Raw genomic sequence first — 13,538 nt, forward strand, 5'->3', positions numbered from 1 at the left:
TTTTCAGTTTTTTGAATGAATTCAACAAGTTTTCATCCATATGCTCTCTATTTTAGCTTTGCTTCAAAATCTGTTTTGTTTTTCTACTTTGTTTCTTCTACAAGTCACGATTCTTGCTCGACAAGCTTCTTGTTAAACTTGCTATTTGTTGCTCTCGGCTCCAACAGTTTTTTGTTCTGGCTTTTGGGTCGAGTATTGGGCTTTTAGGGATACGGTGAATGAGGAAGGGAATTGATGACAGATGATTATTGGAGATTTTACAATAATTTATTAGGGGTTATTATGAGGTTGAGGCTTTATGAGATGATGGCTTTAGGTTGGGGAATTGTGTAGGTGTTGTGGTGGTTGCGAGGGTTATTGAGATGAGGCTTGTGAGATAGTGAGTGGCGTTAGTAGAGAAGAGATGGCGAATGGGGAATTGTATGGTGGTCGTGGATAACAGTGAGGGTGGTGGTGAATGAGATGGCTATTGGTTGATGGAGGAAGACTGCAAAAAATGGGTTAGATTATTTTGCTTAGGAATGATTGGGTGCAAAAATCAAACCAAATGAAGGTCAACTGATGAGGAGTAGTGACAAGAGATAACATTGGCAATGAGCGGTGGTGAGAGGTGGCACACGGCTTGGTTGAAGAAGAAGATGTTGAAGACATCGAGTAATATCACATATGAATGTGCCTATGACCTTAGGCACCAACACCTGATAATAACTGCACTAATACCAAAAGAAAATTATAAACTAATGAACCCCTTAATTCAAAAGATTTCTCGAAGTACACAAATTGTATACAATAAAGTGGTAGATCAAAATTGGGATACTTAAGTGAAGGCTTCAAGCCTTCTTTTATAGCAAGGTTGAGGTGGCAATCTTTTGTCCCATGTCTATGTGGGATAAAAACAAGCCAACATCAACAAATCTCCACTTTTGGCGAGTTTGTCAATCCCACTCAACTTCCCGTATCTTCCACTTCTTAACTTCATAAAGTCACCTTCAATTGTACCTCAAAATGCGCTTTCAAGCACCATACACTCGAAGGTGTTCAAACTTGCAGGATGTTATCAAGTTCAAACAATGATTGAACTTTATTGCTTTTACTACCTTGGTCATCATATTTGCAGGAGTTTTAGCTATTGTAATCTTCTGAAGTAGATCTTTCCTTCTTCGAAGATTTCTCGCACAAAGTGATACTTCATTCTAATGTGTTTGCCTCTTGAATGGTAAACTTGGTTTTTCGCTAAATGGATAGTGCTTTGACTATTATAGTAAAGGTTAATGTGACATTAAACAACACCCAAGTTTTCCATCAACCCAAACAACCTCTTTAACAAATTTTGAAACTATTATATACTCTGCATCTATCATTAATGAAGCTACTATAGACTATAATGTAGACTTCTAACTTACCGGGCTTTAGCAATAGTAAATAGATACCCAATAGTAGATCGATATTTATCTAAATCACCAGCATAATCAAAATCGACATATCCAACTAAACACTGACTAAACATTTTATTTTGTTCAAAGATTAAACCAGCATTTACGATTTTCAGAAGATACTGTAGAATCTATTTCACAGCTTGCCAACGTCCTTTACCAAGATTATGCATATACCATTTCACAACTCCAACTACTTGTGAAATGTCTAGCCGAATACACACCACTTACATCAGGCTCCCAACTACATTAGTGACCGCGCCTTGGCGTGTGTGCATCAGGGCTAATAATCAATAGAAAAAAAAATTATAATATGGTAGTATATTGTAAGTGTGACAGGTTGAGTTGTAACATTTTTAGTTTTGCAATAGAACACTCGAGTATTCCAAGGATCAAATCCAAGAGGGTTCGAGGGACAAAGTGATTCCTAAGCGAAAAACATGCAAATAGGTAGTCTAGCTAACTAATTGCTAAGTACCATATTGCGCAAATGCATAGTCAAGGGCAATTTAGACTAATGGCCTACCTAACACTAAGGATAGCCAAATTGTAAAACAAGCAAAATTACACAATTAACAATTTAAGAAACACAAATGGTCGGTTGACTTCCATGTTGTTGATTAGTTTTCGAATTAGGGATTTAAAAGGCGTAAACTTCTAACTGGCTCAATTTTACCTCTTGGTCACCATTTTACCAAATTAGACAATTTAGTCTGGTTTATCTTTCGACCTTAACAAACTAACTCGGGATAAACAAATTAATGCTCAATAGGATTGCCTCTTGTTCTTACCTATCTATAAAATAGGGTGTTTCCATTTTTGATATATTTTCAATCAAATTTAGCTGAACTTTTTTTTTTACTTTTTAGGTGAAAAGATCACAATAATGCTCAATAAGATCTCTTCTTGATCTCACTTATCTATAAAAATAGAGTTTAAAAAATAATGTGTTTCCATTTTTTTTTATCTATTTTCGATCAAATTTAGCTGAAAATTTATTTATTTTTTTGGCTTTTTTAGGTGAAAGGGTCACAAAGAAATGCAAAACTCCAAAAAAGACTAAATTACACGTTGTATAAATGTTGATGGTTAAATTGTTTAGAATTAAGACTAAATTGACACAATATAGAAATTTTGAGGGTTAAAAATGCGATTATGTCAAATTTAGCTACCACATCACCTTTCCATTAGCCATTTTGTGGCTGGTGAACAAAAAGACAAAACCGAATAGTTGGGTGATCATTTTGTAACTTTTTATAATTGGGTGACAAAAAAACACTTACCAATAATTGGGTGACTACTAGTGTTTTTTTTTTTTTTTACCTTTTTTGGTTTGGATTGTCAAACAATGATCTAAAAAAGTAGAAGAATAGTGCTTAAAGCCCACGGTTCCGTTTTGAATGAAGCAGACCACTAGAGATAACATTGGTGTAAGAGGTGGTTAGGGTTATGAAAAGAAGAAGAGAGAATAAAAAAGGAGAAGAAGAATAACATAACTAAAGAAATAAAAGATAAAAGGAAAAGAAAAGGGAAAAGGAAAGTTAGAGCAAATAAAAGAAAAAGAAATAAATTCACTCAAAAGAAAAAAAGTATAGGGATTAGTTGTACAAATTAACTTGAAATTGATAATGTGTAACACTCCTAACCCGTATCCATTGCCAGAATAGGGTTATAGAGTATTACCGGAGTTTACAAATTAATTTACAAACATTTCATTTCATCAAGCATTCATATTTATAACCAATCAAAATCAAAACATTAATGAGCTACCGTTGGCCAATTTAACTTATTCATGCCATTATAACCAGAATCTAATCATCCAAAATTATTGATAGAACCAATGGATAGTGTGATATATCTTCGACAAGCTTCCAATCCCATCGAGCTTTCGATAATCATGTCAATGCATCTAATAATTATATTTATTACCAACAATAATTCAATTCCAATAATAAAACACATATTTATATAATATTCATCACCAAATAACATTTAATTTAATTAAAATTATACAGAATATAATTCATACGAACTTATCAGGCTAAATTGCAGAAATACCAAAATTCCCTGAATTTTGGTAATTTTCTATTTTCTTCGAATTTCCACCCAATCTTGATCTAAATTAATATTTCATTCAATTTATTAATTTAAATAATAAAACAATTCATTTCATGCAAGTTGGTCGCTTTTTGACATTTTTACAAATTTACCCTTACAATTTTACTTTTATTCAATTTAGTCCTTGAACCTAAAACATGCAAATTAGCCATTTTTAATGAAAACTCATGCTAGTTGAATAATCATATGTTTTCCTCCTCCTCCTCTCCACTCCACATCCTTAAATGTATATAACATGCTTATATGTAACATTATCTATAATTTCATTATTTACTTATTTGTTCATTCAAAGCTGTCCACTTGAGTCATAGTTACAAAATTATTTATATCTTGATCTACGTAACTCCAAATTGAGATCCGTTAATTTTATATGAAACTAGACTCACATATCTTCTTAATATAAAATTTTATAATTTTTGTTTAACCAATAAGTACATTTTATTCTTTAAATTCATCCCTATTCTGCTGTCTGACAGTTTTGACCATTCTTCACTAAAAATTAATTATCTCCTCGTACATGATTTGGATAATGTTCCGTCTATTTCTATTGAAAATATACTCATTCAAGATTTTAAACATATAAATTTAAGCCCTAATCATTTTTATCCAATTTTTTATGATTTTCCAAAGTTAGAACAGGGGAACTCGAAATCATTCTGACCTTATCTCACAAAATTTATTATAACTCATGATTTACAATTCCATTGCTTACACCGTTTCTTCTATGAGAAACTAGACTCAATAATATTTGATTCCATATTTTATTCATCCTTAATACAATTTCTACGGTTTATGGTGATTTTTCAAAGTTAACCTACCGCTGCTGTCCAAAACTGTTTCAGTGCAAGATGTTGATAATCAAATTTATAACACCCTCATTTCCTTTCTCTACAATATTTTCTATCAATTCCTCTTGTTTCCCTTCACTAACATATCAAGAACATAGAACCTTATATGATAAAACCCTACATTAACATCAATTTCATACTTTTTCAATAATATCAAACTCAAAAATATATTAAAATCTTGATGTTCTTACCCTGCTCTATTGATTTCAATCTTTAACTTTATTTTCTCTCTCCTCCAGCCTCTATTTCTTGAATCTAACTTGATATTCTAGCTCACTATGGTCTCCTTATCAATTTTCTCTCTTGGTGGCTATAGAAATTTCTTTGATTTCTAAGTGAAAATGGTGAACTTTTAGTGAGAGGACCAAATTGTAAAGAAAAGAAAGTTTCTTTCTTTCTTTCTTTTCTCTTCATACGTTGGAATGCATGGGAGAAGATGACGATTCTTCATATTTTCTTCCATATATATATACTCAATAAAATAATAATAAAATGATAAAATATCATTTAAAATTAAATAAAAATATTAATAAACTAATATTTATTTAATCTAAAATATCTCCAACATCATCATTATTTTCTAGATTTCTCTTTCTTCTAATTGACCATTTTTCCTTTAAATCTTTTAAAATTCCATCCTTGAGTCATCACTTAATTTGATAAAATTACTATTTAGTCCCTCATAATTCTTCGTCTATTCAATTTGGTCCCAATTCATCCATTTTCCTTAGTTTCTAGATTATTCCACCCTTAAAATATTTACACTATTGGTCTTTCAAATTTTTCATATTTACACTTTAACCCCTCAAATTTTGAGTATTTACTCTTGGGTAACAAAACTGTTCTCACTTTTGCAATTTAATCCTTTCTTTAATTAATATGTCAAAATATACTTCCCAATGTTGTCATAACTCAAAATTATCCTTTTGTCACTTTATTTCCTTACTATATCAAAGATAATATCTTACTGTAAAAATTTTCGGGGTATTACATTTCTCTCACTCTTAAAATAAATTTCGTCCTCAAAATTTCCTTGTTTTACTATATCAAGAATACCTACTCTCTTACTGTAATAATTTTCGAGATCACATATCAATTTAGACTTTTTAAATAAATTGAGTGCTCAAATGTCGAAATTTTCAAACGAAATTTTCACGAAATCATTCCGTGAAATTGTAGACCATAAAAATAAAATTTTTATCGTCGAATTTGTGGTCCTGAAACCACTGTTCCGACTAGACCCAAAAATCGGGCTGTTACATAGTGAGAATGACAACATTTGATGTCACATCAACTTGTCACTGCTGCGTTAACGAGAGTTGATAGTTGAGTGAATATAACATAATAAATCGATAATATTAATGATTACTTAATTAGTACTTTCTTAAAGTTTAGTGACAAAATATAAATATACTAAAATATAAATGATGAATTTTGTAGTTTGCCCCAACAATAATATTGAAACCCAAGGTTGTTTAGAAGCATTAAAGAACATTGCAACCAGAATGATAGATTCTGATCTCTCGTGTTTTTCTTGAAGCTAACTTCGTTGCAGATCACATATATAGCTAATATGCCTAATAATTCCAAACCTGAATTAATGAAATTTTGCTAGCCCACCTATGAAAGTTTTTAAAAATTTGAAAAGTCGGTGTGACTTAATTTTTAAACCCATCTAAACCTTATCTAATCCCAAACTCAAATCCTAATAACTATGGACACCATGCAACGAAACCCCTCAACTCAGCAGCTAAACTAAATACCCAATACCACCCTCATAATCATCTTCACTGAGAACTGCTCCCACGGTGCCAATGTTATCCCCTTCGAGCTTCAATGGCATGCTCTCATTGCACTTTTTAACATAGTTTAAGGACAAAGGAAAGAGAGAGTTGTTTGGGTGATAGAATAGTTGACGCCATTCAATGTATATGTAAAACTTAAATTCTTTAATTCTTCTACCAATGGTTCCTCTCCCCTGTATTAGAACAAACAAATCTCATGCACCTTCACTTCTAATACCAAACTGCAAAGCCAATAATTTTGTTCTTATCAACCCTTGCCTTCCTAATATGCTTATCAATCTAAGAAAATGGGTGCATTGAACCCAGTCTCTCTCAAAATTTATTTATTTTTACTTAAATACATAAAATATAAATTAATTCACAAAAATAATATTTAATTATTATACTGTTTAAAAGTTTTAAAACATAAAATTATAAATTAGTTAATACATATAAAAAATACAAATATTTTTAAATATTTATTTAATTTATAGTAATACATAATTTATCATATTTATCACAATTTTTCGTAACCCTTCAATTTTGAAGCATTTATGTTGATTTAATTTTTTTATGTATTTTAATTATTTTTCATATTATTTTTATGTCATGTATTAATTTATTACAATTTTTTTATAATCATTGGATTGTATTTACATAAAATCAAATTTAATATAATCAAAACATAAGATGGTGTAGTTTGTTTGATTAGCATCACCTTAATCTCATTGTTATTGTTTATAATTCAAAAGAGTATCACATTAATATTAGTTAAAAGAATCTAAGAGATAGTAGAAGTGCATGGAATAAAGCTTTCCTTTTCAAACATAATGATGTGTTTGTTTACCATTTCATGAATATATATATATATATATATATATATAGAAAATGATGTGCTGACAAACACAAACATACAACTCAAATGCCACAAAACAACACCATGCCTCTACATCTCAATTCCCCATCTCCTTTTCCTTCTCCACCGCTCTCTTCTCCATATCTTCTTTTCTTTGGCACCAACTTTTCTGTATGAAAAAAAGCCTCACTATTTTGGTTGATGCTGTTGGAGCCGATTTTGAGGTATCTTATCCACACTTTTTCTTCATTAATATTCATATATGCATGGAAGGGTGTTGTTCGAAACATTGCTAGAACAGACACAGTTTCTTCGTCTATATATATGTACGTATGTATACGGTGTGATGGGAAAATTTGCTATCATCTTTCACTTGGTAAGAAAGGGTAGTTTTTGAAAATTAAAAGATCATGCCAAGGGTGCTTTAGTGAATTTGCAACAAAAGTAGGATAAATATTCTGTGTTTGGAAAATTAAGGAAATAGGATGACGATGATGATGATGATACGGTAAACGTGTCACCATTTAGAGGCTTCTAAATCATAGAATAGGACAAAAGATATGCAAATGATTTGGAGGGAGCAAATCAAGTGGCTTAGTTTTATTGGTTTGCTAGGCTGCTTAGCATTAGAAGTGACCGAATTTGATAAGATCAGAATTTCCTTTTTATCTTCTCAATAAATTAATCCTTCAGGGTCTTATCTTAGCTTTTACTCACAAATTGAAACTTAGGAATTTGCAAAATCTAAGCCCTCATCTTAATAAAATAGTTGTAAACACACGTATTATGATAGGATACCACTTTATCATCAATTCATCATGGACAATTTATAAGAGGCATTCACCGTTGATGCATATAAAACTTTGATTAGAGGCGACAAACAAGCGGATTCGAATCGAATTATACAAGGTTCATAGGTCGGTTTTTGATGACTATGTTCATATGCAGGGTTCAGCTTCTCTAGTTATTGGCTGCAAGACAGGAGGAGAATAAGAGGCGATTATGGAGGTCATCGGTGATCTGCCGAGGGAATTGTTCCTCGAAATTCTCTTACGGCTGCCAGCCGAATCTTTGATGCGATGCAAGTATGTTTGCAAATATTGGCATTCTCTCATTACCAATCCTAAATTCATCCAACTGCACCTCAACTACAACTATAATAACAATGTATGCGTCCTTCTGAAGCGCTGCCTCGTCACATGTTTAGGACAGAAAGAAAACTTGCTGTCATTAGTCTGCGGGAATGGTTTTTCTTTCGAAAATTTAGATGTCGATTTGTCCTTGTATAGGAAGGAGCCATGTTTACAGCTTTTAGGTCATTGTGATGGCATTATTTGCCTATCAAACTACAGAGATTACATACTTCTCTGTAACCCTGCAACTAGGGAGTCCATGGTGCTCCCTGAGTCCTGTCTCCCTTGTTATCCCTGGATCCGAAGCTTGATATCTCAAACCACCGGGTTGGGGTTTGGTTATGATGCTAAGAGCCATTGCTTCAAGGTTGTTAGGATTGTTTCGTATTGGGAGGAGCTAAGAGGGAGTAACTTACCCCATTTTTCCAGGGCTGAAGTATACTCCATGGGAACGGATTCTTGGAAAGAAATCAACGTTACCGTCCCTGCACATGTCCGATATTCCCCGTGTTTCGAGACGTACTTTAATGGAGCATTCCATTGGTATGCCATGGATGATAACGGAAATGAAGTCATCCTTTCATTCAACATGGGAAACGAGGAGTTCCAAGTAATACCAATGCCGAGTTTCATCTCCATGCATGATCATTCAATTTGCAGGAATCTTTTAGTGTGGAACGATTGCATTGCTCTCGTAATCTACCCGGAAAGAGGGATCGAAAAATCGTTCGAGATATTTGTGATGAAGGAATATGGAGTGAAGGAATCTTGGACAAACGTATTAACGATCGGACCCCTTACAAGAGTGGAGAGGCCTTTGGTATTTCGGAAAATTGATGAGATTCTCATGGAGGGATCCCATGGACAAATGATGTCTTATAACCTTAGGAACAAAGAAGTCAAGGATCTTCCGATTTATGGGGTTCCAAAGTCATTTTCAACTCTTGTATACGTTAATAGCCTTGTTTCAGTCAAAGGAGGAAATCAAATGCTTGATCAAAGAGATAATACAGGTATATTTTCTTTTTGTTTTTCTGAACACTCTTCTTGTACACGTAAACATATACGCAAATTTCTGCTAATGTTCATAGTATCTTGAAATCTAAACGAAAAGTTGGAGCAATATAGCTCGAAATACTTGCATTAATTTTGTTGAAAGTACATCAAGTTCTGTCCATTGTCTTCCTAATCCTCGTTTTTTGTCTTAGATTTTGGTTGGTGAAGGTTTGGAGGACCAAACAAAGATGATGTTGCAGGATATGGATCCATGGATAAGAGAAAGGAAACAATGTCATCAATGGACAGAAATGATCATAAATGTACAGTGCAATGGCATGCTAAGTTTTGGGTTTATAAGAATCTTTGTTCTTTTTTCTTTTGAAGGTGAATCAGATGAATGGTAACGGTAATCTAATTCCGGCAGAAGAATTTAGTTATGAAATCAATGTGCATAGGATCAGAAAACAAAATACAGGCACCAAGGATGGCAAGCACAGGGAATTTAATTACAAGTTTCTGTACTAAAGATGTACGGAGGCCAGATCTGTCCAATTCTTTTGGTAATCAATCTCTTTCTCCTGACGTTTTTAACAATCAACCCCTTACAAGTACGCATGTTGTTTTTCTTATGGTTTTCGTATATGTACTCGTACTTATGTGTTTCAGTAGTTCTAATTAGGATAATTTATTGGTATTTTTAAAATATTTTTTTTTCTTTTCTACATATATATATTTGTATGTATGAGCTTCAATTCCAAAATCATCAGGCAGCCGATGATTTTCCATGTTAAGAATTTCTACGGAATGTGATTATTAGTGTTACAGGGTTAGGCCTTTCATTTTGTAAACTGCACGACTTTAGGAGATAAAGTGAGAATTTTTTGCAAAAATTCTTTAAGGCACCAAAAATATGACAAAAGCACACTCAAAATGAAAGAGCAACAAAAAAAAAAAGAAAAGCCCAAGGAACATAGCATGCCAACTGCTTGAGTAAATACTCTCAAATATATTCACAACTATAAATGGAGTAATTGCAAATGAAAGGGGAGACCTCTATTTATAGTTGAGTTCTCTCAAAAACAACGGTACAGATTAAGTTACATCGATAGACAAGATTAGAGCTTATCTACAATTGAGAGTCTTAAGAGATTTAAACTCTATATAATTTTATCCTTTTAGGATTTATCCTATTTACCCTGGTAACTCTAGTTTTACTGGAGTGCTTTACTGGACTACCGATGTTTCAAGTAGATAGGCTTCTCCACGGGTTCCACGATTTGGCTAGTTCATTTTGATCAAATGAACCCTATTTAATAAGTTGACATCTATGGGACGTTTTGTGCATAATGGTCACAAACTTTTATATTTTAGCTAATTTATCTATATCCTTGTCACAACATGTGACATTCACAAGGTAAATATTTTATACATATAAACTGCTATCTATCTGGCCATTTTGATGTCAATGCTAATTAAGTGTTAAACATATACACATAATTTGTTCTGTTCAATCATATAACATTTGAATAACCATATAAACATATCCATTCCATACGTTATGAACATGCCCCTTTCCATATATCTCATGGAAAAAATTAATTTTAAACAGTTAACCCGATGAACTAAAATATAAGATATAGATACGTGGGTAGTTACACCACACGAAGGCACCTTAGTGCGAAGCTTGTAGGCATAACTATCATATCATGTAATGTATCATCCCTCCACCACACCAAATAGCTCAATAGAGCGATAACTACACCACACCAAGGTCTCCGTAGAGATAAAGTTTGTAATCTGCAACAAATGCAGGATACCGACGTAAACAATAATATCTCTATCAAAACTTTTACTCCATAACATCCTTTACACATATCTTGTACTAGCGTGCGATCAACCCTATTGGCATGCCAATTGTATGTTATCTTATGTTCATCCGGGCTCTATAAAACATCAGTATCATTTATTACAATTCGTTCCATTCTTCACATTTTTGTACTGTTCCAATCACAATTCAAAATATAATTACATATCATTAATTCAGTCTACTTGATGCTCAAACAATATACATTTCTATATCTTTTAACAATATAACAGTATCATATATATCGTACACTCGTATATTGAATTTTACATTCATCCAATATTACACATCTTTATGTATTTATCACAACTATCATATTTTCCAATGTAGTCCTTTTTTCACTTTTTGTATCATTTTACAACCAATTCATAATACAATCACAATATGTAATTTCATAATTTAAACACATATAACACATTTACAAATACAACTACACCATATGAACTTACTAGGGCAAATAACAAAAGCGAAGAGTCAGAATTAATTCGTAATTTTCCATTTTCCTAGATTATCTACCGATTATTTATCTATATAATAACTAAGTTCAAGATATCAATTGAAAATAATTTATAATACTCAAATACATGCATATGAACTTTTGATTTCATTTTATACAATTTTTTAAACTTTGACATTTTATTCAATTTAGTCCGTAAAATAGAAATTATTATATCTTTCAAATTCAATCTTTATTTTACAATTAAAATTCAATTTCATCCCTGTAGAACCCTCTAAATACATAAATTTCAGAAATTTCATATTAAAATTACATTATTACATTTTAGTCCTTAAATTTGAAACTAACCAAAATTACTTTATAAATTAGTCTTTAAACACATCTAAGCTTATAATCAAACTATTAAATATCAAATGCTTCAATTTTCATCAATGTCAACTTTAAAAATCTTTAACAATTTTGAAAACGAAGATACAAGTTAACTAGATTAAGTTACAACGATCTCAAAAACATAAAAATTATTAAAAACAGGCTTGAATTGGACTTACATACATCAAGGAGAAGCTTGGCCGAACCTAAACCCTTCTAAAAATGGTGGTTTCGGTTGTGAGAAAGAAAATGAAAAAGATGAACCTGTGTTTTCATGTCTTCTTCTTTTATTCTTTTTATTTTTAATATAATTTATCATAAAATAATCAAAGAAAAAAGCACTAACCGTCCCTAGTGCTCCATTATGGTGAAATTGTCTTATAAACCTTTTCAAAACCATTAATTAAACCATTCAACTAATAAAATCAATACTAATTAATTTTTACAATTTTTACGATTTAGTCCTTTTCTCTTAATTAGCTATCCAAACTCTAAAATTTTCGGACCAAACTTCAATTCATCAATATAACAACTCTGTAAATATTTAATAATAATATTTACAGGCTCGATTTACAAAAACAAATTCTCGATACCTCATTTTCCAAAACCACTAACTCTAAGTCCAAACCACTTGTACTATAACTATCTGATCAATTAATAAAATCTATCAAATCACAATTCACTAAATCAATAAATTTAACTCATAAATTAATAATATTTACGGGCTCACTTGTCAAAATTGTGGTTTCGAAACTACTATTAACGAAACCACTGAAAAGCGGGTTGTTACACTAAGACTCTCAACTGAATTGCTTGAGGTGATTGGATAAACATGAAAGTCTTATTCTTATTTTGCTATTTGTTAGAGATAAATATCATATTTATTCAAGAGAATTTTGGAGCAATTGAAATCTTGATTATGAAGACTTTTGTATGATAAATACTCAGGATAATTAACGGAATAATTTCAACTTTTAAATAGGAATTTAAAGCCTATCAAAACATTGTTGATTAACCACTTGAAGAGGCCTATAAATAGGCTATTTTGTGCTGCACATCAAGAGCCGCTTTTTAGAGTGTACTTGTCGACAAATTTGGTGTGTTTTTGTGTTATTTATTGTATTGTTTGGGTAAGTGATTTGTGACAATTGAGATTAGTATTGAGGTTGCAATTACTTCTTTGTATAAGGGTAGATTGAACTTAAGCCAATAGGTAATCTAGACGATTCTTGAAAAAAACCATTCACAAGGTGAGGCTCCGTAGACGTAGAATCGTAGTGTCTGAACTGTTTCAATAAATATCGTGTGTTAATTCTCTCTTTACTTTATTCATTGCATTACTTTTTATTTAATCTTTCTGTTTGTTTTGTTCTAACGACAGTTGGAATGAAACTAGTTTTCAAAACTGATTAAATTCTCAAAAAAGTTATCACTTTCCACTGTATTAAAAGCTACCTTAAAGTGATTGAGCAAAATATCTTTTCCAAAATATTTAATTTTAAAATAAGTTTTATAATATTTATACAAAATTTATATAATTAAATAGATAAAATTTAATAATTTTAATCTTTATACATATATAAATATATTTATAATCGATAATATAACCTGACAATAGGAACAAAAGTGTCGCAAAAACATGTTTGTCAACAAACAAAGCCAAAATAATGCAAAAGC

The 13,538-nt window shown here is 31.5% G+C and overlaps 1 protein-coding gene across 1 annotated transcript; it reads left to right on the top strand.

Annotated features, from left to right (window-relative positions):
• Positions 1–7,093: 7,093 nt before the first annotated feature.
• LOC105780809 (F-box protein CPR1) lies at positions 7,094–10,010 on the top strand. The gene is made up of 3 exons (XM_012605317.2): positions 7,094–7,263; positions 7,988–9,185; positions 9,381–10,010. The coding sequence occupies exons 2-3, from the start codon at positions 8,042–8,044 to the stop codon at positions 9,392–9,394; spliced, it is 1,158 nt and encodes a 385-aa protein (XP_012460771.1). The 5' UTR covers positions 7,094–7,263; positions 7,988–8,041; the 3' UTR covers positions 9,395–10,010.
• Positions 10,011–13,538: the final 3,528 nt, after the last annotated feature.

The sequence above is a fragment of the Gossypium raimondii genome, chromosome 4 (genome assembly GCF_025698545.1).
Source record: "Gossypium raimondii isolate GPD5lz chromosome 4, ASM2569854v1, whole genome shotgun sequence".
NCBI classification, from domain to species: Eukaryota; Viridiplantae; Streptophyta; class Magnoliopsida; order Malvales; family Malvaceae; genus Gossypium; species Gossypium raimondii.

Excerpts from the sequence above, each read along its gene's own strand:
- LOC105780809 (XM_012605317.2), top strand. The coding sequence starts at position 8,042 with ATGGAGGTCATCGGTGATCTGCCGAGGGAATTGTTCCTCGAAATTCTC.